The 27,938-nt window shown below is 45.6% G+C and overlaps 1 protein-coding gene across 3 annotated transcripts in view; it reads left to right on the top strand.

Moving 5' to 3' along the window:
• Positions 1-27,938, top strand: part of syvn1 (synovial apoptosis inhibitor 1, synoviolin) — an 83,737-nt gene that overhangs the window by 9,284 nt on the left and 46,515 nt on the right. For all 3 annotated transcript variants that reach the window (XM_072245987.1, XM_072245988.1, XM_072245989.1), the window contains exons 3-4: positions 11,672-11,764; positions 27,594-27,746. In XM_072245987.1, the coding sequence (XP_072102088.1) occupies positions 11,672-11,764; positions 27,594-27,746 (246 nt within the window). The remainder of the gene's footprint in view (positions 1-11,671; positions 11,765-27,593; positions 27,747-27,938) is intronic.

Here is a 27,938-nt window from a genome sequence, read left to right as displayed (position 1 = left end):
ACAAACTCCTTACAGGCAGCACCAGGAATTGAACCCGTGTCCCCAGTACTGTGAAATGTCAGTGCCTATTGGGGAGGGGGAGGGGAGAGAATAATGTGCAGTTGGCATAGTTGCATCAAGACTGAAAAGAGGGGAGACCAATATAAGATGGCGGGGTGTACACCGCTTCCCCTTATTCCCTAGTCTACTATCGTCTCCCATTCAGAGCTTCTCTTCCCCCCCCCCCCCCCCCATCACTTTCAAGCCTCTCCCCCTCTTCCATCAGGCAGAAGGGACAAGAGCTTGAATCAGATTCGGGGTTAATATCACTGATACGTGTCATGAGATTTGTTGTCTTTGTGACGGCGGTAAAATGGATAATATAGAAAGGAAAAGAAACCATGACAGAAGGTTTGTATGTATTTGTGGACGAGGGGCCGGCTGGTGGTATTAACACTGGACTTCAAGGCAGATGGCCCTGGGTTCGACCCCAGCCGGGTCCTAACCTGGGCAGTATTTGCACGGAAGAAAGGCCTGGCAATCCACTTCTGTATCTTGCCTGTGGTCTTCATGAGATCACGAAGTCAGACTCCACTTAATGACTGATCAACAATAGCACGTGTGTGTTTATGTATGTATAATAGTTGAATTTTATTTAATAAGGCAAGCAAAAGCAGAAATAAAGTAGTGAGGTAGTGTTTTGTGGGTTCAATCACCATTCAGAAAGCAGAAGACAGAGGGGAAGAAGCTGTTGCTGAATCAATAGACGATAGGTGCAGGAGTAGGCCATTCAGCCCTTCGAGCCAGCACCGCCATTCACTGTGATCATGGCTGATCATCCACAATCAGTACCCTTTTCCTGCCTTCTATTCTGAAGGGTGTCTCCTCGTGTTTCTCTGCAGTCCTTGGCCCATATCCCTTCACTCCGCTATCTTTAAGAGCTCTGTCTAACTCTTTCTTGAAAGAATCCAGAGAATTGGCCTCCACTGCCTTCTGAGGCAGAGCATTCCACAGAACCACAACTCTCTCTGTGAAGAAGTTTTTCCTCAACTCCGTTCTAAATGGCCTACCCCTTATTCTTAAACTGTGGCCTCTGGTTCTGCACTCCCCCAACATCAGGAACATGTTTCCTGCCTCTAGCGTGTCCAATCCCTTAATAATCTTATATGTTTCAATCAGATCCCCTCTCATCCTTCTGAATTCCAGAGTATACAAGCCCAGTCGCTCCAATCTTTCAACATATGACAGTCCCGCCATCCCGGGAATTAACCTCGTGAAGCTACACTGCACTCCCTCAATAGCAAGAATGTCCTTCCTCAAATTTGGAGACCAAATTCCATATATATCTCTTCAGTCTCCTGTACCTCCGTCCTGATGGTAGCAGTGAGGACAGGGCACGACCTGGGTGATGGGGTGGTTAATGACGGACGCTGCCTTCCTGGGGCATCGCTCCTTGAAGGTGTCCTGGATACTGTAGCGCACCTGCTGACTCGAGGGCCTCCTGCAGACCTCTGATACATCAAGAGATGAACTGTTGATCTCCTTATCTACCCCGTGGACCATACACTTCATTTGCCTTCCCGCCCTGTACTTTCTCTGCAACTAGAACATGACATTGTACATTTTAGTTTTCCTTTTTATTTACTTGTGTAGAGCCAAAGTAGAGGGTCAATGGCAGGATTCTTAGCATTGTGGAGGAACTGGGATATTGGGGTTCACGTCGATGGATCCCTCAAAAGTTGCCACACAATTGGGTGTGTGATTAAGACGGTTTGCGGCGTGTTGGCCTTCATTATTTGAGGGACTGTGTTCCAGAGCCGGGAGGTAGTGTCGCAGCTGTGTAAAACCCTGGCTGGACCACACTTGGGATATTGTGTTCAGTTCTGTTTGCCTCGTTACAGGAAGGATGTGGAAGCTTTACGGAGGGTGCAAAGGAGACTTGCCAGGATGCTGCCTGGATTGGAGAGCGTGCCTTATGAGGATAGGTGCACTGAGCCAGGGCTTTTCTCTTCGGACTGAAGGAGGGTGAGAGGTCTACTGGATAAGAGGCATAATTAGAATGGGCAGTTACCCCCCCTCCCCCCAAGGTGAGGATAGTTAATTCGAGAGAGCGCAATTTTAAAGTGATTGTTGGAAAGTCAGAGCCAAGTGTACGTTTTTTTACACAGCGTTAGGTGCCTGGACCATCTAATATAGATATAGATTATGAGAACACTCAGTCCTCTTTTATTGTCATTTAGAAATGCATACATGCATTAAGAAATGATACAATGTTTCTCCGGAGTGATATCACAGAAAACAGGACAGTCCAAAGACTAACACTGACAGAACCACATAATTATAACATATAGTTACAGCAGTACAAAGCAATACCATAATTTGATGAAGAGCAGACCATGGGCACGGTAAATAGTCTCAAAAGTCCCTGAGTTGATCTATTCCCGAGTCCCCGATAGCAGGCGGCAAAAGGGAGAAACTCCCTGCCATAAATCTCCAGGCACTGTCAACTTGCTGATGCCTTGGACACAGCCGACACTGAGTCCATCCATCCAAAAACTTCGAACTTCCAACCAGCATCTCCGATACAGCCTCCGAGCGCCTATGACCTCACCCCGGCCGCTGAAACACGCAAAGCCAAGGATTTCGGGGCCTTCTGCTGCGGAGATTCCAGTTACCATACAGCAGCAGCGAAGCAGGCATTTTAGAAGTTTTGCGGATGTTCCTCCATGCTCTCATGTCTGTCTCCATCAAATCAGAATTGTGCACGGTCCCCTACTTGACAGATAACAGACATCACCACCGGAGAGGCTGCGTGTGCTGCTGTCGCGCCATCTCCTCCCCTCCTCTCTTTTAGGGGTGGTGGTAGAGGCAGACACATTAGAAACATTTAACAACCTGTTAGACAGGCGCATGGGTGATAGAAAAATGGCGAGCATTGTCGGAAGGAAGAATTAGATTGATCCATAGTAGGTCGGTACCACGTCGTGGACTGAAGGGCCTGTACTGTTGTACGTTGAGCTATCACCTCCAGCTCCTGCTCTCACCTCCCCACCCACACCCACTCTTCTATTAAGGAATCCTTGATACTGGGCAGAGGACTGGCCCTCCAGCCCAAGCTGAAGTGGAATTGGCTCACGTCACAAGCAGGGAATGCACTAACCGGCTGAACTAAACTGGTGTGTGCAGATCCTGCCGTTGTAATAACTGGAACTGCAAAGCTGGGGTGATGTCAGGCACCTTGGGTGTTGGAAATGTGTTTTTTAAATAATACTTATAAGATTTGTACTCTTTAACAAACTCACGTATTTTTCACTTGCAGAAAACGTTATAGCAGCTAAACTAACAGTTTCTCACCTTTTTCTGTTTTCATTGGCTAAGTATTACCACATGACCCATGTGATGCAATTAGTTTTAATTATGCAGCTTATCAACTAATTTATCAAAGGCCTCTTCATCACAGTTCACCTGTGGCCTTGATGGAATGGGCATTCAAACCATTCAATACAGGAGCAGAATCAGGCCATTCAGCCCATGGAGTCTGCTCCTTCCCCTTTCTGAGGTCCACAGCCAGTTCCTTGGTCCAGCTGTTGCATCACCACTCAACCAGCTGAAAACCAGACGTGTATGAGCGAGTGGTTCTGCAAGAGAAACAGAAACATCGATAGTAATCTCAATGGAGAGAGACTGGAGATGGGTGACTGGGGAGCCTATCGACCTCCACTTTAAAGACAGGCAAATTGGAGTTCAGAATCAGATTGTCAGTGGCTTTGTGGACGAAGAACAATGGAAAGACAGAAAACCACTAATTACAAACATGTAGTGCAAGCAAAAAAAGAAGATGGTGCTGATCGACCATTCAGAAATTGGGCCAAGGGGAAGTTGTTGTTCCTCTATTGTTGACTGTGGCTCTCCAGACTCCTGTCTCTCCTTCCCAGCTAGCAATCTACATAATTGCTAATGATACAACTATTGGCAAAATCTCAGATGGAGACAAGAGGGCGTACAGGAACAGGATATATCAGCTTGTTGAGCGGTGTTGCAGCAAGACCAAAGAACTGAATGTGGACTTCAGAAAGTATAAGGCAAGGGAACACGCTCCTGTCCTCATAGAGGGATTAAAGAATGAGCAACTTCAGGTTCTTGTGTGTCCACGTGTCTGAGGATCTATCCTGGGCCCATGCAGCTACAACGAAGGCCGGGCAGCAGCTATATTTAATTCGGAGTCCAAGGAGATTTGGTTTGTCACCTAAAACACTCAAACGTCTTCAGATGTACCGTGGAGAGCACTCTGACTGGCTACATCACTGTCTGGTGTGGGGTGGAGGGGGAGGTGGGCTATTGCGCAGGATCGAAATGAGCTGCAGAAAGTTGTAAATTTAGTCGCTCCATCTTGGGCACCGTCCTCCGTAGTATCCAGGACATCTTCAGGGGTCGATGCCTCAGAAAGTCAGCGTCCCCCCACTGCCCAGGTCATGCTCTGTTCTCATTGTTACCATCAGGAAGGAGGTACAGAAGCCTGAAGGCACACACTCAACAATTCAGGAACAACTTCTTCCCCTCTGCCATCTGATTTCTGAATGGACATTGAACCCATGAACACTACCTTGCTACTTTTTTATTTCTGTTTTTGCACTATAAATATTTAATGTACATACCTACTGTAATACAGTTTTTCCTTTATGTATTCCATTGTACTGCAGCCACAAAGACAGCAAATTTTATGACATATCGGTGATATTAGACCTCGTACTGAATAGTAAGGAGTAGAGGACATTTTCCAGCACCAGGCTGAAGCAAGTTTTAATTTCAGTAGTTCCTCTGAACTTGGTTGATATTTGATGTGTTGGTTTTGAGTTAGTATTTTTAAAGGGAGGTTGAGAAACGGGTTCCGAATTGTATAAGAGATTTATGTGGAAACGATGGTACATATTGGAGGAGAGATGGAGTCAGTAACTTCCAATTCTCTGGCGTTATCGTACCAGAGAACCTATTCTTGTACCAGCATGTGAGTGGCATCACAAAGCAGGCGTGTCAGTGCCCTTTTTTCAGAAGTTTGCAAAGATTCAGCATGCCACCAAAAACTTCGACAAACTTTTAGAGATGCGCAGTGGAGAGTATCTAACTGGTTGTGTCACGGCCTATTACGGGAACACCAGTGCAGGAATGAAAAGCTCCATAAGATAGAGGAGCAGAATCGGCCCACCACATCTACACCGCCATTTTATCATGGCTGATCCGTTTCCTTCTCAACCCCAATCTCCTGCTTTCATCATATAACCCTTCATGCCCTGGCTAATCAAGAATCTATCCATCTCTGCCACAAATATACCCAATGATGAGGCTTCCACAGATTCATGCTGAAGAAATTCCTTTTCGTCTCCATTCTAAATGAATATCCCTCTATTTTGAGGCTGTGTCCTCTGGTCTTAGACTCCCCCACCGTAGGACACAGCCTCTTCACATCCACTCTATCGAGGCCTTTCAACTGTTGATAGTCTGTGGAGAGTGGTGGATGCAGCCCATTCTATCACAGGCAAAGCCCTCTCCACCACTAAGCACGTCTACAAGAAAGTAGCAATCAAGGACCCCCACAATCCAGTTCATGCTCACTTCTCATGTACCTCTTCCCATCAGGTAAGAGGTACAGGAGCCTTGGGTCCCTCACCACCATGTTCAGGAACGGCAATTACCCTTGGACTATCTGGCTCCTGGGCCAACATGGCTAACTTCCCTCAACTCAACACTGAACTGACTCCACAGCCAACAGAATAGTGGCAGGAACTCGGCAAGCCGGGCAGCACTGATGGAAAAGGATCAACAGGTCGACGTTTCGGGCCGAGACCCTCTATCAGGAGCCTGAAGAAGAGCGCCGGCCCGGAACGTCGACTGTTTATTCCTTTCCACAAATGCTGCCTGATCCGCTGAGTTTGTCCAGCATTTTGTTGGTGTTGCTCTGAATTCCTGCAGATTTTCTCGTGTTTGTAATTTCATAACCCACAGATTCACTTTCAAGAACTTTACAACTGGTATTCTATTTTTTTAATATTTCCTGAAGTTGTCTTTTGCACATTTTTCAGATTTTGCATGCAGTTCATAATTCAGTTGTGTTTTATTTTCTTGGATATACCTGAAAATGAACCTCATGGTGTATAGTAAAGTACATGTACTTTGACAATAGATTTTACTTCGAGCCTTTTTCCTGGGCTGTGACACCAGGAGTTGAGACCGAGCGGAGAGAAACCCTGCAACAGTGATCAGAATTTTGTGCGGTCGTTGCAGATCCTGGCACAGAGCCAGTGTCGCTGGTCTGCACCGGTGCAACAATAGCAGGAAGGTGGGGAGCTTGTCAACAAAGGGTGCAGACTGACGTGTTGCAACTGTGAGGATTCGTTCCAGAGACTGCGGTTTATGATGTGGGCCGAATGCTTACAGGCTAACCTGCATCTTCACTAAGTAGGCCGTCGTGTTTTTTTTAACCCCAGGAGTAAAATTAGTAGCTGGAGACTGTAAGACTTAGGAGAAGAATTCGGCCATTTGGCCCATCGAGTCTGACCTGCTATTCCATTATGGCTGATTTATTTATTGAAAGACAGAATGTAATGCACCCTCCCGTCCCTTCGAACCATGCTGCCCAGCAACACCCCGATTTAACCCTCACCTAATCACGATCAATTAACCTACGAACCGGTGCGTCTTTGGACTGTGGGAGGAAACTGGAACACCTGGAGGAAACCCACTGGGAGAGCGTGCAAACTCCTTACAGACAGTGGCGGGCATTGAACCCAGGCCGCTGGTACCGTGAAGTGTTGTGTTCACTGCTATGCCATTGTATTTACTATCCCTCTCGACCCCATTCTCGTACCTTTTCCCCCATAACGTTTGATGCCCTCACTAATCAGAGCCTATCAACCTCTGCTTTAAATATACCCGGTGAATTGACCTCCACTGTCAAATCTGTACTCCCAGAGATTCTTCACCTTTTGGCTAAAGAATTCCCTCCTCATTTTACTTAGGGAAAAATAGAGGGCTCTGCGGTAGGGAATTCTAGTTCTAGGGTAGGTTACATGGCCAGCACAACATTGTGGGCCGAAGGGCCTGTAATGTGCTGTGGATTTCTACGTTTCTCTCTCTGTTCTATAGCGGCGTCCCTCTGTTCTGAGGCTGTGCCTTCTCGTCCTAGACTCACCACACCCACTCTATCTCGGCCTCTCAGAGTTCGGTAGATTCCTCCAGCTGTTTGGTTTCCCAGGAAGCTCAGCAAAACCAGGTCCCGGCACCATCTGAGCAGGGAATGGTCAGTCGACGTTTTGGATCGGGATATATCATGCATACAAAGACGGGTCCTTTGTCCCCACAACGTCATGCTAAACTAATACAGATCCTTTGGCCAGTCTGGGACAATCTAGATGAAGGTTTTGACCCGAAACATGAATTGCCCATTTCCCTCCATAGATGCTGTTTGACGTGGTGATTAACTCAGCGCTTTGCAGTACAGACGACCCGGCTTCAATTCCTGCCGCTGCCTTTGCTGAGTTTGCATGTTCTCCCTGTGACCACGGGGGTTTCTTCTGGATGCTCCTGTTCCCTCCCATGGTCCAAAGACATACCGGTCGGTAGATTAATTGGTCATTTTAAGCACTACTGTGGTTAGGCTCGGATTAAATCAGGATTACTGGGCGCAGCAGCTCAAAGGGCCTATTCCACACTATCTCCGTAAGTAAAGAATTTCCTTGAATTTGGAATCTGCTCCCGATTCTAACAACTGCAGCCTCTTGTACCTTGCACGGAACATGGAGCAGTGCAGATCCTTCAGTCCATGATGTTGTGCCAACCTTTTAATCTACAAGATCAACCCAACTCTTCCCTCTTTCATGGCTCTCCATTTTTCTACCATCCACGTACCTATCTAAGTGTCTCCTGAATGTCCCTGATGTATCTGCATCCCTGGCAGTGCATTTCACATACCTATCACCCTGATAACCAACTTCTGATATCTTCCCCCCAATCTCCCATGCTTTCTTCCAATCACCTTATAATTACGCCTTTTATAACACTGGACCACAATGTTTTTCAAAAGTGTTGCTTCCTCAGAATTTTTTTCTTTCTGACAGACAGCTTGAAGGGAGGGAACAGGAGGGAATGTCGACTTGACCATGAGACGCCTACTACGTCGGGCATTTTCAAGGCGCAGATTGGAAGTCTGTGTGGGGCGCCACTCCTAGAGCAATGTGTGGTTAAGTGCCTTGCTCAAGGACACAAACACGCTGCCACAGCTGAGGCTCGAACTAGTGACCTTCAGATCACTAGACGAACGCCTTAACCACTTGGCCACGTGCCCAACACAACTTGAAGCTGAGCACAAAATTCCTACTTATATCGCGTAGGAATTTGGAGAAGCAAGAAATTAACTTTTATTGAATACAATGCATTTAATTGCGTAACAGTGCTGACACTTGGCAGTAGTTCAACTCAACTGAAAAATGGTTCGATGATTTTCATTTGTAGTCAGTGTGTGAGGCTTCTCACTTAAGTGTCCAACAATAGTCAGCCAGCATTGATGGATTCCGGTTGCCCTGATACCGTTTCTCCTTGACCGCGATGTCCCAGTGAAACCTTTCACTGTGCTCAGTTTAAAAACATTGGAACCCCAAAGCCCCCCCCCCACCCTTACGCCCCCCCTCCCACCCAACAAACAGCAGCAAAGCGATCCCCCTCCCCCACCAAAAGAAAGCACCAGCACCCTCCACCCCCTAAGCAAGCTCATTCTTGATATTTATTGCTCATTTATTTATTATTATTTCTTCTTTTGAATTTGCACATTGGTTATTTGTCCACCCAGTTGGGTGCAGTTTTCCATGGATTGTATTATAGCTATTGGATTTACTGAGTATGCCCTCAAGATTTACTGAGGGTTGTATATGGTGATTGGACAATAAACTAGCTTTGATCTTTGAATGTTGATATTCAGAGCCCTTGCCCTACTGTTTGCTTCCATTTTCTCTTCACCCACCTCTCGAGGCCCCTTGACACGCAGGCTCCTTGGGCTTGTCGTCCTTGTGCTTCACCCTCATGGGAACACATTGGTCCCGGACTCCTGCCCTCTTGATTCCCAAATACAAGTTTGCCTGCGAGTCATCTCGCCTGGTCTAAGGTTCCCAGACCCGCGGTTAGGAAAGTTCTTCAGCACGTCGACTTCCTCAGGAGACGGGAATCCTGTCAAGTCAATTCGGCAAAGCAAATGAGGCTGTAAAATCTTAATGAGATAGAGTTGGCCGTGGAGAGGATGTTGTACAATAGCAGGAGAGTCCAGGGCCAGCAGGCACAACCTCAATATACAAAGATGAAGTTTCTTTAGCTGGAGAGGGAGAATCTCTGGAATTTATTGTCCCCAATGGGTGTGGAGGCCATGTCATGGGGTATAACAGAGATTGATAGAACATACCAGCTCAGTACAGACACTTTGGACCAATGTATTGTGCCACCCCTTTAACCTACTCCAAGATGACTAATCTTTTCTTCAATGAAGGTCCTCCATTTCTGGTGTGTTCAGGGCTTCCTCCATCGTGTCAGTAGCTTCCTCTGGGTTCGGTTTCCTCTCGGCACGTCGAATAGCCGCGGACATAGAACCCCAAGAACTTGTCCCATTCCCACAAAGAACCAAAGCCTGCGTGTAGTTCCAGGTCAGGGTCTTCAAAGGAACCTTGAAAGGGAAAAATAGAGATATTAAAGGTAGAAATAGAGCTGTTTCCGAAGATGCAAACAAAGGAGTTGCCGTTAGGCGCCGTCATTCCTCCAAAGCTCGGCCTCAATGTCTAGAGTTTCTTGAATTCCCCTAATGTATCTGCATCTACCATCAGCCCCGGCTCTCCTCTGTTTTCAAAAAAAAAAACTCTTGCTTCTGAAATCTACTCCCCCCCCCCCCCCCATAATTTCCTCTGATAGGGGTCTTTGGGGTCTTGATCAATGTGGTCGAGTGTTACGGGGAGAAGGCAGGAGACTGAGGTTGAATCAGCAGTGATCGAGTGGCAGAGCAGCCTTGAAGGGCTGAATGGCCTAATTCTGCTCCGATGTCCTGTGGAGATGGGACGCGGGAGAAAGCTAGTTACCGGCGCTACTCCCAGCCCTTCTGCCTCCACGGCAGCTTCTTGGCAAAATCCACCAGCGATCCTGATCTAGGTGTGTCACCGTGTGACAATGCTACATTGAAGATCTATCCTGGGCCGGGCCAGGCCACCACCACATTCCAGTGGGAGGTGGAGGAGATTGGACATGTCACCGAAGACGAGCAAGTGTCCACAGACGTGCTGTGTAGAGCTTTCTGACTGGTTGCAACGCCGTTCGCTGTGGAGGGGCCACGGCGCAGGATTGGAAAAAGCTGTAGAGGGTTTCACACTCACCCAGCTCCACCATGGGCACCAGCTTTCCCAGAGTTGATGGCATCTTCAAAACATGATGCCTCAGAGATTACACCACCATTTAAAAAAAAAAACACAATCAGCTAGGACATGCCTTCTTCCCATTACTACCATCAGAGAGGAGGTACAGGAGCCTGAAGACACTCACCCAACGTTTTAGGAATAGCTTCTTCCCCTCGACCATCTGATTTCTGAAAGGATAAATAAACACTGCCTCAGTTTCTTTGCACGACGGGTTTAATTTAATACATGTAATTGGGACACACCAGCACCGGTGCATTTTGGCCCAATAAGCCAGCTGCCCCCAATTAGCTGAAGTTTAATGGGAATTGTTAAAAAGGTATTTTACAAAAAGATAAATTAACTGAATAACCAATTATGTATTTAAATGAAATGCAGAAGAAATTGGAACAGTACCAATGGTACTACAGTACTATAAAACTATTAGTTCCTAAGTTATCAACAGAGGAAATACTCCATATGCTGTTGTGTATGGGGTATCCACCTCCAGTGAAGGGACTTATCGTGGCCAGTCTCGGGCAGTTCCCTCACTGGACGCTCAGCTCTCGCCTGTGGCTCCAAGTACCTGTCTGCGTGCGATAACAGCCTCGCCCCAGAACGTTGCTTCGACAGGCGTTTGTCAATACCTTCAAATTCTTCATAGTTCCCAACCTGTTGAAGCAGGAAATAGTTTCATTTTCACTCCCAAGCATCTCTGGCATCTCCATGCCTGGTGCGAGAAACCGCAGTGAGCAAAAGTTGTCTTGCTGCTTATTTTTCACCAGCTATCAGTGACAAAAATCACTGCTTTTTGAACACAAAACACACACACATGACACTTTTTAAAAACTGTTCGCTCTAAGCCCAGTATCTTAACGGCCACACAAGTGCATGCGGCTAGTTTCTTGATTAGTTTTTGTTTTTTGAGATAAGTGGCTTCCCAGATTAACCAGTGGACCGATTAACCAGAATCCATGGTATTTTTAAATTTTAGTTTATAGTATATTTCATATGTTGCTGCAGAACAACAAGTTTCACAACCTATGTCAGTGATAATGAACCTGATTCTGATTATTGACTCTGCTTTGGAAACATAGTTGGAGATTTGTGATCCACAGAGCTTGAACCTGTAGCCTACAGACGAGAGTGATTTGAACTGGGCAGATGAGTGCAAGAGTGACCAGTTGTCTAGGAGGGTGAGGGATGGTGATGCAGCAACGACGAGTGACCTTCCCTCCCCAATGAGCTGACGGATCTTGTTTTCCTTCCTCGGACAGGTGCTGTACATCCAGGCGTTCGTCTTGGTCTTCCTGGTCGGCAAGTTCATGCGAAAGGTGTTCTTCGGGCAGCTGCGTGCTGCAGAGATGGAGGTGAGGCTGCTCAGTGTCTTGGTGTGCATGTTGGGGCGGGGGGGGGGGGGTACCCTGTTGCTGCTTGGAGCACTGAACTCTGGAATGGATCTGAGATTTTTTTTAAAAATTACAGCAATTTAGCATGAATGGATACTAGGATTGGCTCAGTGTCGTGGGCTTGAATGGCTTGTCCCGCCGATCTCCTCACCTATCCGATTCTTCTGCCCTTTACCTCTTCCACCTGTCCCCTCCTCTCCCACCCACTTCCCTTCCCCCCTCACCCCTCGCCTGCCAGCTTACACCCCTTCCCTTCCCTCCACCTTCACGTTCTGGCTCCTTTCCCCTTCCTCTCCAGTCCCGATGAAGGATCCCTTCCTGAACCGTCGACTGTTTATTTCCACACCCCCCCCCCCCAATCCATCGACGCTGCCTGACCTGCTGAGTTCCTCCAGCATTTTGTGTGCACGTTCCACCCCTCCCCTCCCTCTTCCAGCATTTGCAGAACTCCCCCTCCCCCCAGCAGAATCTCGTTTGTGCATAAAGTGATGGCTCACAAAACTCATCAGTACCTCGTCTGCCTCAGATGATTATGGATAACCTTCAACCCTCACCAAATACCCAAGAAGTTCCCTGAAAAGTATTGAAAAGCACTTAACTCACATGTATATTGTTAATTATATACAATACGAACAAACATAGAGTTAAACTGCAAGGAAGACGATAATTCTGAAGTGCAACCCGATGTCCTAGTGAAGAAATGACCGAGCCTTCCTTGTTGGCGGTGCTGTCCTCGTAATAAAGTCATTTCCAGCTGCCAATCTCGCCCGCGGCCCCCACCAACCACTTTAGAATCTGCAGCAGTGTAAAGGAAGTCTTGCGTCCCCAGCACAGGCTCCGAATTGCACCCACAAAATGCTACGTGATCTTGGCAAGTCAGGGGGGTGGGGGGGAAATAGACAGTCTACCTTTCGCACCCCCCTCCCCCCCACCAATCCTGCTGGAAGGTCTCGACCCATAACGTCAACTGTTCATTCCCCTCCATAGGTGCTTCCTGGCCTGCTGAGTTCCTCCAGCGTTTTGTCTCTGATCTGTCTAAATGGCTGCTCACCAGATTTCCCCCTTAGGCCAGACTCGGTTAATGGTAGGGGTCCATGTCACAAATAAGGTTGGGAATTTCTGCCTTAGACATTGCTCGTGAGTCTGAGCTGTAGGGGAGTTATTGGCACTGATTCTTAAACAAGAGAAAATCTACAGGTGCTGGAGATCTGTCTCCATCTCTGGAGGCGGTCTATCTACTGCTATCTTTCATGAAACCACTCATTCAAACAACTACCTGGACTTCACCTCTTCCCACGTCACTTATTTTTTTAAAAAAAGCCATCGCCTTCTCTCAATTCCTCTGTCTCTGCATCTGCTGTCACTTTGAGGTTTCCCATTCCAGAACTAATGAGATGTCCTCCTTCAGAAAAAGGAGCTTCCCTCCCTCCACCATCAACACTGCCCTCACGTGCATCTCTTTCATTTCACACACATCTGACTTCACCCATCCACCCCACCAGTGTCTGCATCCAGCACATAATTCTCCGTAACTTCTGCCGTCTCCAACGGGATCCCACCACCAAGCACATCTTTCCCCCCCACCCCCACCCCGCAACTTTCAGCTTTCTCCAGGGATTGCTCCCCATGTGACTCCCTTGTCCACCTCCCCACTGATCTCCCTCCTTGGAAGTGGAACAAGTTCCACACCTCCATTCACTACCATTCAGGGCCCCAAACAGTCCTCCCAGATGAGGTGACACTTCATCTGGGAGTCTGTTGGGGTATCCGGTGCTCCCAGTGTGGCCTCCTGTGCAACGACACAGATTGGGAGACCGCTTCACCGAGCACCTACGCTCCGTCCGCCAGCAGAAGCAGGATCTCCCGGTGGCCATCCATTTTAATTCCACTTCCCACTCCCTTTCCAGCATGTCAGTCCATAGCCTCCTGTACTGCCACGATGAGGCCACTCTAAGGTTGGACGATTCGTCTGGGTAGCCTCCAACCTGATGGTATGAACATTGATCTCTCGAACTTCCAGTAATTGCTCCTGCTCTCCTTCACCGTTCCCCATTCCCAATTCCCTCTCTCCCTCTGGTGTTCTTCCCCCTTCCCTGTATTCCATGGTCTCCTGTCAGATTCCCCCTTCTCCAGCTCTGTATCTCTTTTACCAATCAACTTCCCAGCTCTTTTCTTTACCCCCTCCCAGTTTCACCTATCACCTATTACCTTGTATTCCTTTCTACTCCTACCTTCTGTGCATCTTTTTTTTTTTTGTTCCCAGTTCTGATGGAGGGTCTCGGCCCAAAACATCGATTGTTACTCACCCGTGATGCTGCCTGGCCTGCTGAGTTCCTCCTGCATTTTGTGTGTATGGTACTGATTCTTGTTTTGCCATGGGGGTCAAGCCCCCTTTTCACTAGAGAAGGAGAAAGTGTCTTGCGTTTCCACCTTGCATCCTGTGCAGCTGGGTTCTGGTGCTGAGTGGAATCTGCATCAGCTACTTCTCTCACCCCTGCACAACAGCGCCAGCATTGCTCCTGGAGTCTACACTCCCTTCTCTTCTCCATCACCCCCCCTCCCAGTTGGGTACTGCGTTCAATATGAAGAGACGAGCGAGCTTTCCGTGATGGGCAGCGCTCTCCTCGTAACGATGGCGTTTTATTTATTTACTGAGGTACCACATGGAAAGAGCTGCATCGGCCAGCAGCCGCCCGATTTAATCCGAGCCCAGTTGCGGGGCAGTTTACAGTGACCGATTACCCTGCCAGGTGATCTGTGAGTGGACTGCGGGCAGAAACCGGAGTGCCCGGAGGAAACTCGCACGTTCGCGGCGGGGAGGGGGTGATAGAACGTACAAACTCCTTGCAGGCAGCAGTGGGAGATGAACCCGGGTCGCTGGTACAGTCTGCCCCCTTCTGCCAGGCGTATAGCTCGTTCCCCAGATGGTTCCTAACCTGCTGTGCCACTCCAGCATTTTAAAGCTGGGACTGTAAAGCGTTGTGCTCCTGTTCTGTCTCCTCTCTTCTCTCTCCTCCCCCCCCCACACTTATCATTCCCAGCTTCCTCGTGTCCCTGTTTAAACGTTTATCAGATGGCCGAGTCTGATCACTTTTAGTGGTTTATAAAATTAGAACAATTCCTTACCCCAACTGGGGCATAGGCTGCCGACGGCAGCTCACCAGAACCTCCCGTCCCGGGCCGGTCTTTCCTCTCCCAGGGATGAGGTCTCGGGAGCTTCTGTTGGCTTTTCTGCAGCTCTGGGTTATTATGGGACGGGGTCACTAGCCCTCCTCCTCTGGGACCGTCCGCGGCAGAGTTAAAACAGCTGCTCCAGCTGTAACTCTGCAAACCATGTCAGGGGAAGGCGATTGGAGGAAAGTGTAAGGGGGGGGTTGGGTGTTAGAGGCAAGTTCTTTACACGGAGTGGGAGGTGTGCGCGGGGCCTGCTAGAAAGGGCAGTAGAGGTAGATGCATTCGGGTCACTTGAGACTTCTAGATCAGCACATGGGTGATGGAAAACTGAAGGGCTGTGCAGGAATGATATTGGGAGTAGATTAAGAGGTTAGCACAGCATTGTGGGCCGAAGGGCCTGTGTTGTTCTGTTCAGTGTTGCTGGGACTTGAGGGCCTGAACTATAAGGAAAAGTTGACTAGATTGGGGCTTTACTCTCTGGGAACGAAGAAGACTGAGGGGAGATTTGAGAGGTATATAAAATTGTGAGGGGTGGAGCTGGGGGTAAATGCAAGCTGGCTTGTCCACTGAGGTTGGGTGGGACGACAACTCAAGGACATGAGTGAAAGGTGAAATATTGCTCGCTGCCGCTTACATGCAGGAGGGAGGGCAGCTGGGGGAGACTTTGGGGTTCTGACATCTAACTGTCGTCCATTCTTTGGGGCACTCCTCTGTTCTCGTGGATGGTTACAAAGATAAAGAACTTCAGGATGTATATTGTATACATTCCTCTGACATTGAATGTACCTTTGAAACCTTTCTTTAAGAGGAACCAGATGGGGAACGGTGGACGCAAGTTGGCCCTGCTCCTGCGTCTGAATTGAATTGACTTTATCTCTTACATCCTTCACATACGTGAGGAGTAAAAATCTTTGCGTTATGTCTCCACCTCAATGTGCAATCATAGTAATTTATAATAAATAGAACAGTCTAAATGTAATATAGACTACAGTCGTCCCTCGGTATCCGCGGGGGATTGGTTCCAGGACCTCCCGCGGATACCAAAATCCGTGGATGCTCAAGTCCCTTATATAAAATGGCGTAGTATTTGCATTTACTACTAAAAATGGGTAGAATGGTGCAAGATGAATAATCAGGTCATTGTGAATACCTACTTTAAAAACCATCCAAGACACTTGTGGATCTGGAGAAGTCCAGGTGATAACACCAGAAATCAAACTGACTTTATTACTATAAACCAAAGATTTAGAAACTCAGTGACTCAATGCAAAACATATCCAGGTGCAGACTGTAATAGTGACCATAACCCAGTAGTATGTCACGTAAAACTTTTTTAAAAAAAAAAACACTAAAGCAGCAAATACCTGAACAATCCCTTGACTACTTGCAATTAATTAAAGAAGAAAACTTAAGACAAGAATTTACAATTGAAGTAAGGAATAGATTTCAAAGTCTAGAAATAGAATCTGTTGAAGTTGATAGCAATCATGTAGAAATGAAATTTAACTCTCTGAAGGATGCCTTGGTAGAATCAGCAAAGTTAGTGATTCCTAAGAAAAAAGCACAAAGAATAAATGGTTGACGGATGAAATCAAATATCTAATGGAAGAAAGCAAATTCTATAGAATACAAGTCCTTAGATAAAAAAGTTAAAAGCTTATGTCAAAGAGCCAAAGAAGAATGGTTAAACCAGGAATGTGAGCAAATAGAAAGAATCCCTATTACTGGTCCAACAAGGTTACATCAACAAATCAAGAATATCACCGATAAAAAGCTCCGCTGTCTCCAGGTGGATGTTTGAAAGCAAAGGACAGTACCATTATCATGGAAAAAGATGAGATTATGAACAGATGGACTGAGTATATTCAGGAGTTGTATGAAGACGATCAAGGGAAAAAACCAGAAATTAAGAAAAACATTGAAGGTCCAAGTATTTTAAAATCTGAAGTTCGTAATGCAATAAATGAGATGAATAAAGGAAAGGCAGCGGGTCCTGATGAAGTAGTAATGGAAATTATTGCCCTTGAAGATTATGGAATTGAAAAACTTACTGATTTAATCAATGACATTTATGAGACTAGAATAATACCAGAACAGATGAAAAAATCAGTATTTATCACTCTTCCTAAGAAAGCTGGAGCAATAGAATGTGAATTGCATAGGACCATTAGTTTAATGAGTCATATCACCAAGATACTTCTAAGAATTTTGATGACAAGAGCTCAAAGTGAGATACAAGCTGAAATAGGCAAAGAACAATGTGGTTTTGTGAAAGACAAAGGTACAAGAAACGCAATATTGATGTTAAGGATACTATCAGAACGAGCTATTCAAGTGCAACAGGGTTTGTTTGTTTTATCGACTACACAAAAGCATTTGATAAAGTGAAGCACAATAAGTTATTTGAAATATTACAGAAAACTTCAAATCTAGATTCGAAAGACCTCCGCCTAATCAGAAATCTGTATTGGGAACGAACTGCTGCTGTAAGAATAGATGGAGAAGTGAGTCGATTTTTGTAAACTAAGAGAGGTGTTAGACAAGGGTGTGTTTTCTCCCCTGATTTATTTAATGTGTACAGTGAAACAATATTACAAAAAAATAAACATCTTGGGAATCAGAGAAAACATCAGTAATTTCAGATATGCAGATGACACTGTTAATTGCAAGTACGGAGGAAGAACTACAAAAGTTAACTGATATAATTGTTGAAGAAAGATAGACCCATTTTTGCACTATCAATTGCAAGAAGGCAGAATGTATGGTGATATCCAAAAAGAAGGAGAATCCTATCTGCAGGCTGAGAATAAACGGGGAAGACATAAAATAAGTACAGAACTTTTGCTACTTAGGAAGCTGGGTGACATCAGATGGCAGGTGCGACATGGACATCAAAAGAAGAATAGGGATGGCAAAAGACACCTTTACGAGAATGAAGAGCTTGCTGACCAATACTAAACTAGGCATGACAACCTGCCTCAGAGTACTGAAATGTTACGTTTATCCAGTTATGTTATATGGCTCAGAATGCTGGACAATATCTAGTAACATGAGGAAATGAATTGTAGCAGCAGAGATGTGGTTTTTGAGGAGGATGCAAAGAAATATCATGGACGAAATGAATATCTAACGAGGATGTCATGAACAGAGCAAACACATAAAGAGAAATGTATGAGATTATGAAAAGGAAACATAACTTCATTGGACATGTGATTAGGAAAGAAGAGTTAGAATGCACGGTAATTATGGGAAAGATTGAAGGGAAGAAAGCAAGAGGAAGACAAAGACAAATGATGATGGAGACAGCAGCCAGAGAACTGGAAATGAATACCAATGAATTGATCCACTTGACCCGAAACAGGAGTGTGTGGGCCATGGCAGTCAAAGCTCAAACTGGGCACGGCACCCGATGATGATGATTATTTGCATATAACCTACACACATCCTCCTGTATACTTTAAATCATCTCTAGATTACTTATAATACCTAATACAATGTAAATGCTATGTAAATAATTGTTATACTGTATTGTTTAGAGAATAACGACATGAAAAAAACGATCATAGCTCTTCTGGGAACGCTAATGCTGCCGATTCTCCCGTGATCTTTAAGTTCTTGAGGCTGTAGCACTTTACATAGCTTGCCAGCCATCCCTTACTAGCCTTAAACTCCTTCCTCTCTCTCACAACACAAGTAGTGAACGAACGAGACGCGAGGCGAACAATGCCCAAACAACGAGTGCTGGAAAGAGACTGAGGATCTGTGAGATGGTGGGAGGCTACAGCAGGGTATGCCCACACATCACTTCATTCGCATGGATTCAGCGTCGTGCTCGGCGGGCAGCAAATTGAAGTTTTGCTTTTTGGAACTTTCTGGAATTTGTTTTCAAATATATGGTTGAATCTGTGGATGCGGAACCCATGGATACAGAGGGCCGACTGTACACTCAAGTCAGCGTGAGTTCATCAGTCTGATGGCCTGGTGGAAGAAGCTGTCCCGGAGCCTTTTGGTCCTGGCTTTTATGCTGTGGTGCCACATCCCGGATGTTAACAGCGGAATAGATTGTGGTTGGGATGGCTTAGGTCCCCAGTGATCATTCAGGCCCTTTTTACACACCTGTCTTTGTAAATGTCCTGAATAGTGGGAAGTTCACATCTACAGATGTGCTGGGCTGTCCGCGTCACTCTCTGCAGAGTCCTGCGATTGAGGGAGGTACAGTTCCCATACCAGGCAGTGATGCAGCCAGTCAGGATGCTCTCAATTGTGCTCCTGTAGAAAGTTCTTGGGTTTGGGGGCCCATACCAAACTTCTTCAGCCGTCTGAGGTGAAAGAGGTGCTGTTGTGCCTTTTTCACCACAGAGCTGGTGTGTACAGACCACGTGAGGTCCTCGGTGATGTGGATGCCGAGGAACTTGAAGCCGTTTACCCTCTCAGCCCTAACATGGGTTAGCCCGTCTCCATTCCTCCTGTAATCCACAACCAGCTCCTTTGTTTTTGCAACATTGAGGGAGAGGTTATTTTCTTGACAGCACTCTGTCAGAGAGATGACTTCTTCCCTGTAAGCCACTTCGTTATTGTTTGAGATAAGGCCAATAGTAGATTGGAGCTGTGGATGGCGATACAGTTATAGGTATACAGGGAGTAAAGGAGGGGACTCAGTACTCAGCCTGAGGGGCTCCTGTGTTGAGAGTCAGAGGGTTGGAGGTGAGGGAGCCCACTCTTACAACCAGCTGGCAATCTGACAGGAAGTCCAGGATCCAGCTGTGCAAGGCAGGGTCAAGGCCCAGGTCTATATAGTTCAAAGTAAATTTTATTACCAAGGTACATATATGTCACCATATACAACCCTGAGATTCATTTTCCTGTGGGCATACTCAGCAAATCTATAGAATAGTAACTGTAAACAGGATCAGTGAAAGATCAACCAGAGTGTAGAGGGCAACAAATTGAAATGACATTTCGATTCAGCAGTTGCCCAGTTGGATGTAGATACTGTCCAATTGGAAACTTTGTGCTTCCTTGTGTAAATTCATTATTTGCATAACCATCACAGTACAATAATAGTTTTAAAAACCAATAGAAACGCCAATGGCCAACAATGCCTCAGTTTACGTGCTTGTCTGTTATGCCGCTGGCGTTTCGGGCAGCGATGAACGTCCTCCGTCTCTGGCGAAACTCAGAACTTCCTTCATCGTGTCAGTAGCTTCCTCTCAGTTTTCACTGCTATCAGTCACGCAAGTCCCAGGTGGAGAGGATTCTTCATTGCTGTTTCCATAACAGTTTTGTTTTACCAGTCAGGGTTGTTAGCCCCAGACTTGGAGGACTGGTGGACCACTCTTGGTCTGGCCTCTCCCCTTTGACATGTTTTGGCCTGGGTGACCCTACCAAGAGCGAAAGCACAAAGCCCAGACTCCAGCCAGCATACCTCTCTGGTTCACTAAGGCATGCAGACCTCCAAAGGCAACAACAAGCTTGTGGTCATTTTGAAGGGGTTAATTTGTAGTCTGCATCTTGGTATGTTAAACATTCTTGGTTCCCAGGCTGGAACAGAGAAACTGTACAAAGGAGAGTTAGGCTTTCAAGGGCTATGTTCAGCCTGGTTGACTGCACTATGTCTGAACACTGTTCATCAGCTTGTCTTAATGCTTGCCTGACTGAACTTCCACGCTGAAAAGGTGGTACAAAGGAAAGATGTCGTTAAGATTGACAGAGTACAGAGAAGATTTATCAGGATGTTGCTGGGTCTGGAGGACCTGAGTTAGAAGGAAAAATTGAATAGGCTAGGACTTTGTTTCTTAGGTGTGTCACGTGGCCAAGTGGTTAGGGCGTCATGCTCACGATCTGAAGGTTGTGGGTTCGAGTCTCGGCCAAGGCAGTGTGTTGTGTCCTTGAGCAAGGCACCTAACCACACACTGCTCCAGTCCACCCAGCTGAAAATGGGTACCGGCAAATGCTGGGGGTTAACCTCACGATAGACTGGCGTCCTATCCGGGGGGGGGGGGGGGTCTCGTACTCTCAGTCGCTTCACGCCACAGAAACTGGCATAAGCACCGTCCTGATGGGCGACAAGGCTCGGGACAGGCTTTGTCTTTAACTTTAACTTGTTCCTTAGAACATAGAAGAGTTGGAGGAGGTTTAATAGAAGTGTACAGAACTGAGGGGCCTAGATAGGGTAAATGCAAGCTGGCTTTTCCACTGAGGTTGGGTGGGACTATAACAAGAGGTCATGAGTTAAGGGTGAAAGGTGAAAAGTTAAAGGGAAACTTCATGTCTATGAGCTGCCGGCACAAGTGGTGCATGCGAGCTCCATTTCAATGTTTAACTGAAGTTTGGGTAGGTACATGGATGGTAGGGGTATGGGGGGCTGTGGCTCCAGTGCCGGTCGATGGGGGTAGGCTGTTTAAATGGTTTTGGGATGGATTAGATGGACTGAAGGGCCTGCTTCTGCGCAGTACTTCTTTATGACTCTAAAGGGGAGTCCAGGTCTCAGAGGTTTAGTTCGGTTTCAGATTGTGCAGCATCTCCACTCTGTTCTGTCAGCATACCATCTCAACTTTTGCCTTTGCTGCAACTTCCACGCCCCACCTGCGGTGTGTGGAAGGGAGCTACCATTTGTACCCAACCCTACATCTCGGAGGGACGTAGAGGAATATTGTTGCCTCGAGTCTCGGGAGCTAAAATGTTCAAAGTCCATCCCATCTAGATATGGCGTGAAGTGATTGCAATGGAGTGGCAGGGTGTTGTGGTGTAAGAGTAACGCTGCTACAGTACCACCAACCAGGGTCCAACTCCTGCCGCAGTCTGTAAGGGGCTTGTACGTTCCACCTGTGGACACGTGTGTTTCCTCCCGGTGCTACGGTTTCCTCCCACGTTCCAAAGATGTGCAAGTTAATAAGGGAAGTGTGGCGACGCTTGCGGGCTGCCTCCCACCAACCCCCCACCAGCACGTCCTTGGACTGTGTAGGTCATTAATGTAAACGTCCACTTTGCTGTCTCCTTCGATGTACGTGCTATAACGTGCACAAGGTCACCAGAGAGACACTGATTATGGATGTAGAAATGTTTTGTTAACAACAACGAGCAGCAGGCATCGTATCGGAGGAAGAGGCCTCCCTGACACAGTACACGGCACTTTTATACATTAGGGGTCAAAGGTAACAGCAGGACAATTCCATAGTTGCAATGTATCTACGATGCTTCCTTTAAATTACATATAGTTTTCCCACACCACCTCCTTTGCACCCACACTCCAGACAGCCTAACTGAATGTTAATCAGCATTGTCTGGCTTGCAATCAGCTCTGGGGAAAAATACTAGTTCAGGGTTACATTTAAATTAAATCTACAATCCATGTTCAGGTCTGAGGATTGGTTGCTGGTGAAATTAATATTTGCAATATACCCTGACTCCAGAGTGCATCTTAACACATGTCGGCTTTACTCTCTAATGTGATCTCTGGCACATTGAGCTGTTACTAGGAATCGTCAGCGGATGAAGCTTCCTGGTGCTGGCTGCTTGTTTACTGTTTTTGTTTGAAAACAGTTCCTCCCTCTGGCAGATGGTTAGTAAGTTAAGGGTGTGGAACCGCAGACATGAGTGGAAGAGCGACTCCAGCTCTACTGGTGGTTGCTGATAAATCCGATCTTAAAACTTTGAAAGCTCAAGACCAGGGAGTGACGAAATGTGCAACACGCTTTAACGGAGAGCGGTCGAGCCGCAAAAGATAATTTCACTGGGAAGCTGGCTGAGCACATGAGGGAGAAAGCGATAGAAAGTACAAGGAGGAATGTTCCTGTTACGGATGAAGAAATAACAGCTGTTATTTCCTTAATGAATTCTGGCAAAGCACCTGGTCCAGATGGCTTTACGGTGGAATTCTTTAAGTTTTTTTTCTTCTACTCTTTCTCCTTGGTTGTCCAGAGTTTTTAAAGAAGCAATCAGGATAGGTAAATTACCACAATTATTTTATGGAGCTTCTATTTGTTTAATTCTTAAAAAGAATAAAGATCCTACTGATTGTGCATCATACGGACTGATATCTGTCCTGAATGTAGATTCTAAAATTTTTTCTAAAATATTAGCAACTAGGTTAGAGAAGGTATTACCTCAAATTATCTCTGTGGACCAAACTGGATTTATTAAAACTCATTATTCATCTTTTAATATTAGGAGGTTAATGAATATTGTTTATACTCCTTCATTTAGTACTCCAGAATGTGTTATTTCATTAGATGCTGAGAAAGCTTTTGACAGAGTTGAATGGCCATACTTATTTAGTGTGCTTGAGAAATTTAATTTTAGTTCGATATTTATGTCTTGGATTAAATTGATATATCATCCCCCTGTAGCTTTGGTTTTTACTAACAATTAAAGATCTCCCTTTTTCCACTTATCTTGGGGTACTGGGCAGGGATGTCCTCTTAGTCCATTGATATTGCCCTTGAACCCTTAGCAATTGCTGTCCAAGACTCACCTAACATTTTTGGTATGACCCGTGGGAATGAAATACATAAGTTATCATTATATGCAGATGATTTGTTATACATTTCTAATCCTGAGAAATCCATTCCTGCTGTTTTATCCTTCTTGGTTCAGTTTAGTAATTTTTCTGGTTATAAATTGAACCTTAGTAAGAGTGAACCATTTCCCCTAAATATGCAGGTTCCAATTTATGGATGTTTACCATTTAAATTGGTTGCCGACTTTCTTTTTTACATATTTAGGGGTTAAAATTACAAAAAAGCATAAGGATTTATTTAAGGCTAATTTTTTACCTTTAATTGATCAGATTAAACTTCTGTTTACTAAATGGTCACCAATGTCTCTATCATTGATCAGTCAGATTAATGCTATCAAGATGATTACCTAAATTTTTATATTTATTTCAAGCAGTACCAATTTTTATTCCAAAATCCTTTTTTGATAATGTTGATTCCAAAATGTCTTCATATATATGGCAGAACAAAAATCCTTGGTTAGGTAAAAGATACTTACAGAAATCTAAAAAGGAGGGGGGTTTGGCATTGCTGAATTTTAGATTTTACTATTGGGCAATTAATATTTGATATTTAAAATTTTGGTTATGGGACTTGGATGTTATTTCAAGTCCATATTGGGTAAAGCTTGAATGTAATTCTTTACGAGGGTTTACATTGGGGGTTCTATTTTAGGGACTTTGCTTCCCTTTACACTTTCTAAATTGTATAAACAAATGGATAACCCAATAGTAAAATATACTTTACAAATATGATTTCAATTTTAAAAATTTTTTGGGTTGAATCAATTTATTCTAGCAAGTTCTATTATATCTAATTTCTTCTTTCAACCCTCTGTCATGGATCAAGCCTATTTAACTTGGAAAACTAAAGGTATAGTTCGATTTTGTGATCTATTTTTGGATAATTGTTTCATGTCCTTTGAACAATTATCTAATAAATATAACTTGCCTAGATCCCCTTTTTTTTTTTTTTAGATATTTAGGGATTAGAAACTTTTTAAATACTGTTCTTTCTACCTTCCCGAATTTATATTCAACGGATATCTTGGAGAAAGTTTTAGATTTAAATCCTTTTCAGAAAGGTGTAATAGCAACTATTTATAATATAATTATGAAAATATGTCCAGATGTATCTAATAAAGTTAAGACTGATTGGGATAGGGAACTTAGGTTTACTTTACCAATTGAAAAATGCGGGAAAAATTCTTCAATTAGTTAACTCATCCTCTATATGTCCTAAACATGTGTTGATACTGTTTAAGGTAGTGCATAGGGCTCATCTGTCTAAGAATAAATTAGCTCGTTATTACTCATATAAATCCTGTGTGTGATAGATGTCACTCTGTGATAGCTGCTTTAACTCGTATGTTTTGGTCATGTCCTTTTTTGAAAAAATATTGAAAAGCTATTTTTGATATTATTTCAACTGTTTGTGAATATTGATTTACAACCTCACCCTATTACCGCAATTTTTGGGTTACCAATGATAGAATCAAGTCATTTAACCTCTTAAGCTTGTCGGATGATTGCATTTCTTACATTAATAGCTAGAAGATCCATTTTGCTGAACTGGAAAGAGATTAATCCCCGCACTACATTTCACTGGTTCTCTCAAGCTATGTTGTGTTTAAACTTAGAAAAAACTAGAAGTGTTATTTATGATCCCTCTATTAAATTCAAAAAGACTTGGAGGCCATTTATTCAACACTTCCATATGATGTAATTTGACCTTTTCCAAACCTACTCTATTTCTTTTTAGTATATGTTGAGGGGAGCGGAGTTATTGACACTTATGGGGTTTTTTTATGTTTCACAACCCCCCATGTCTGTCTTTTTTTTTAGTTTAGTTGATTAGTATTGTTTACGTTAGTTTTTCTTTTGGAGTTTTTTTCCCCCTTTTTTCATGTTTTTTATATTTGTATCTTGTACGATTGGGAGATTTAATACCCGTGTGTCAACTGGGTTTATATTTAAGCAACACGCATAAAAGTTGTTGGTGAACGCAGCAGGCCAGGCAGCATCTATAGGAAGAGGTACAGTCGATGTTTCGGGCCAAGGACGTTGGTCAGGACTAATAGATGCTGCCTGGCCTGCTGTGTTCACCAGCAACTTTTATGTGTGCTGCTTGAAATTCCAGCATCTGCAGATTTCCTCGTATTTGGAGTTTATATTTAAATATGTTAATTACAACAATAACTTTGTATCAATACTATGTTATGTTTATCATTATGAAACTAATAAAAAGACTGGAAAAGAAAGTACAAGGAGGGTTATAGAGCATAATCTGCTGTGGCATCCAAAGACTTCTCACACCGGCAAAGGGAACAGCCCAAGCCCGGCTGCGGAGACCCTGGAATCTGGATTCCAGCTCAGTGGGTCGATCACTGACCATGGAGGCGAAGAGATGGTAGTCCTTTCAGGGCGACAGCCCTGTGTCCAGGGTCTCGACGTTCGAGCCACATCCACAGACACTGCTGGGTTCCTCCAGCACCTGGTCCAACTTGCCCAGCAATCAGCTTTGTTTCTAAACACAAGCGATTCTGTAGATGCTGGAAACCTAGAGCAACACACACAACATCCTGGCAGAGCTCCGGGTGGCTCAGTAGCATAGCGTTTGTCTAAAGGCTATTCCAGCACCAGCGGCCCGGGTTCAATTTCAGGGCCATGTGTAAGGACATTGTATGTTTTCCACCCCCCATAACCATAGATTTCCTGTGTTCTCCAGCTTTCTTCCCACATTTCAAAGACATTCCAGTTAGTAGGTTAACTGGTCACATGGGTGTAATTGGACAGCACAGTCTTGTTGGACCGAATGGACTTGTTACCACACTGTATCTCTAAATTAAAACTCAGCAAGTCAGGCAGCATCTGTGGAGGGAAATAAACAGTTGATCTTGGCCATAAAAAGTCCTTCGTTAGGACAAGGAAAGCTAAATCCCTTTTTCAGTCCTGACCCAAAAAAAGGGTCTCAGGCCAAAACGTCGTCAGTTTATTCCCGAACTTCCACTACCTGCGACGGGATCCCACCACCAAGCACATCTTTCCCTACCTCCCCGCCCGCCGGCTGCTTTCCGCAGGGGCCGCTCCCTGCGTGACTCCCTTGTCAATTCGTCCCTCCCCACTGATCTCCCTCCTGGCACTTGCCCTTGGAAATGGAACAAGTGCCGCACTTTTCACTCCCCCTCCTCCCTCACTACCATTCAGGGCCCCAAACAGTCCTTCCAGGTGAGGCGACACTTGCCCTGCGAGCCTGCTGGGGTCATACACTGCATCTAGTGCTCCTGGTGTGGCCTCCTGTACATCGGTGAGACCCGAAGTAGGCTGGGAGAATGTTTTGCCGAGCACTTACATTCCTTCTGCCAGAAAACGCAGGATCTCCTAGTGGCCACCATTTTAATTCCACTTGCAATTCCCATTCCCATATGTCAATCCACGGCCTTCTCTACTGCCGTGATGAGGCCACGCTCAGGTTGTAGGAGCAACACTTTGTTGGGTAGCTTCCAACCTGACAGCATGAACATCGATTTCTCAAACATCCGGTAATGGCCCCGTCTCCCTCCCCTCCTTTACTATTCCCCATCCCCTTTTCCCTCTCTCACCTTATCTCCTTGCCTGCCCATCACCTCCCTCTGGTCCTCCCCCTCCCCTTTTCTTTCTTCCATGGCCTTCTGTCCTATCAGATACCCCCTTCTCCAGCCCTGTATCTCTTTCACCGATCAACTTCCCAGCTTTTTACATCCTCTCTCTCCCGGTTTCTCCTATCACCTTGTGTCTCTCTCTCCCCTCCACCCCCCCTCCATCTTTTAAATCTACTCCCCATCTTTATTTCTCTCCAATCCTGCCAAAGGGTCTCGGCCCGAAATGTCGACTGTACTCTTTTCCACAGATGCTGCCTGGCCTGCAGAGCTAGCATTTTGTGAGCTTCAATACCTGTACAATGACCAGGATCCAGGATCACTTGTTTTGTTACCCTTCTCTTCCCAAAGCTGAATTTGTTCTTCTGACGCCTTTAGGTGAGGGTGCGAGTTCCAGCCAGCTAGACTTTCTTCGTCAGAACCGTAGGTCGTGATTAATTTAAAACTGGGCTCTTTTTTTTCCCCTCCCCCTCCCGTTTCCCAGCATTTGATTGAGCGCTCCTGGTACGCCGTGACTGAGACGTGTCTGGCCTTCACTGTCTTCAGGGACGACTTCAGCCCGCGCTTCGTGGCCATCTTCACCCTGCTCCTCTTCCTCAAGTGCTTCCACTGGCTGGCTGAGGACCGCGTAGACTTTGTAAGTGTCCCTACCGCGGGGGCTGGGGGAGGAGGGGTGCAGTTGCTCGGTCTCTACCGCGTCCGATTATCCGCTGACTGGGAAATGGCATGGAATAGGCCTTTCAAGCCGCACTTGCTTGGCAGTCCCCCAATTTTAACCATCGCCTAATCATGAGACAAGTTACAATGACCAATTAACCTACCAACCTGT

Source organism: Mobula birostris, chromosome 28 (assembly GCF_030028105.1).
Source record: "Mobula birostris isolate sMobBir1 chromosome 28, sMobBir1.hap1, whole genome shotgun sequence".
NCBI classification, from domain to species: Eukaryota; Metazoa; Chordata; class Chondrichthyes; order Myliobatiformes; family Myliobatidae; genus Mobula; species Mobula birostris.
Note: the sequence above shows the minus strand (reverse complement) of the source record. Positions and strands in the feature narration are given on the sequence as shown.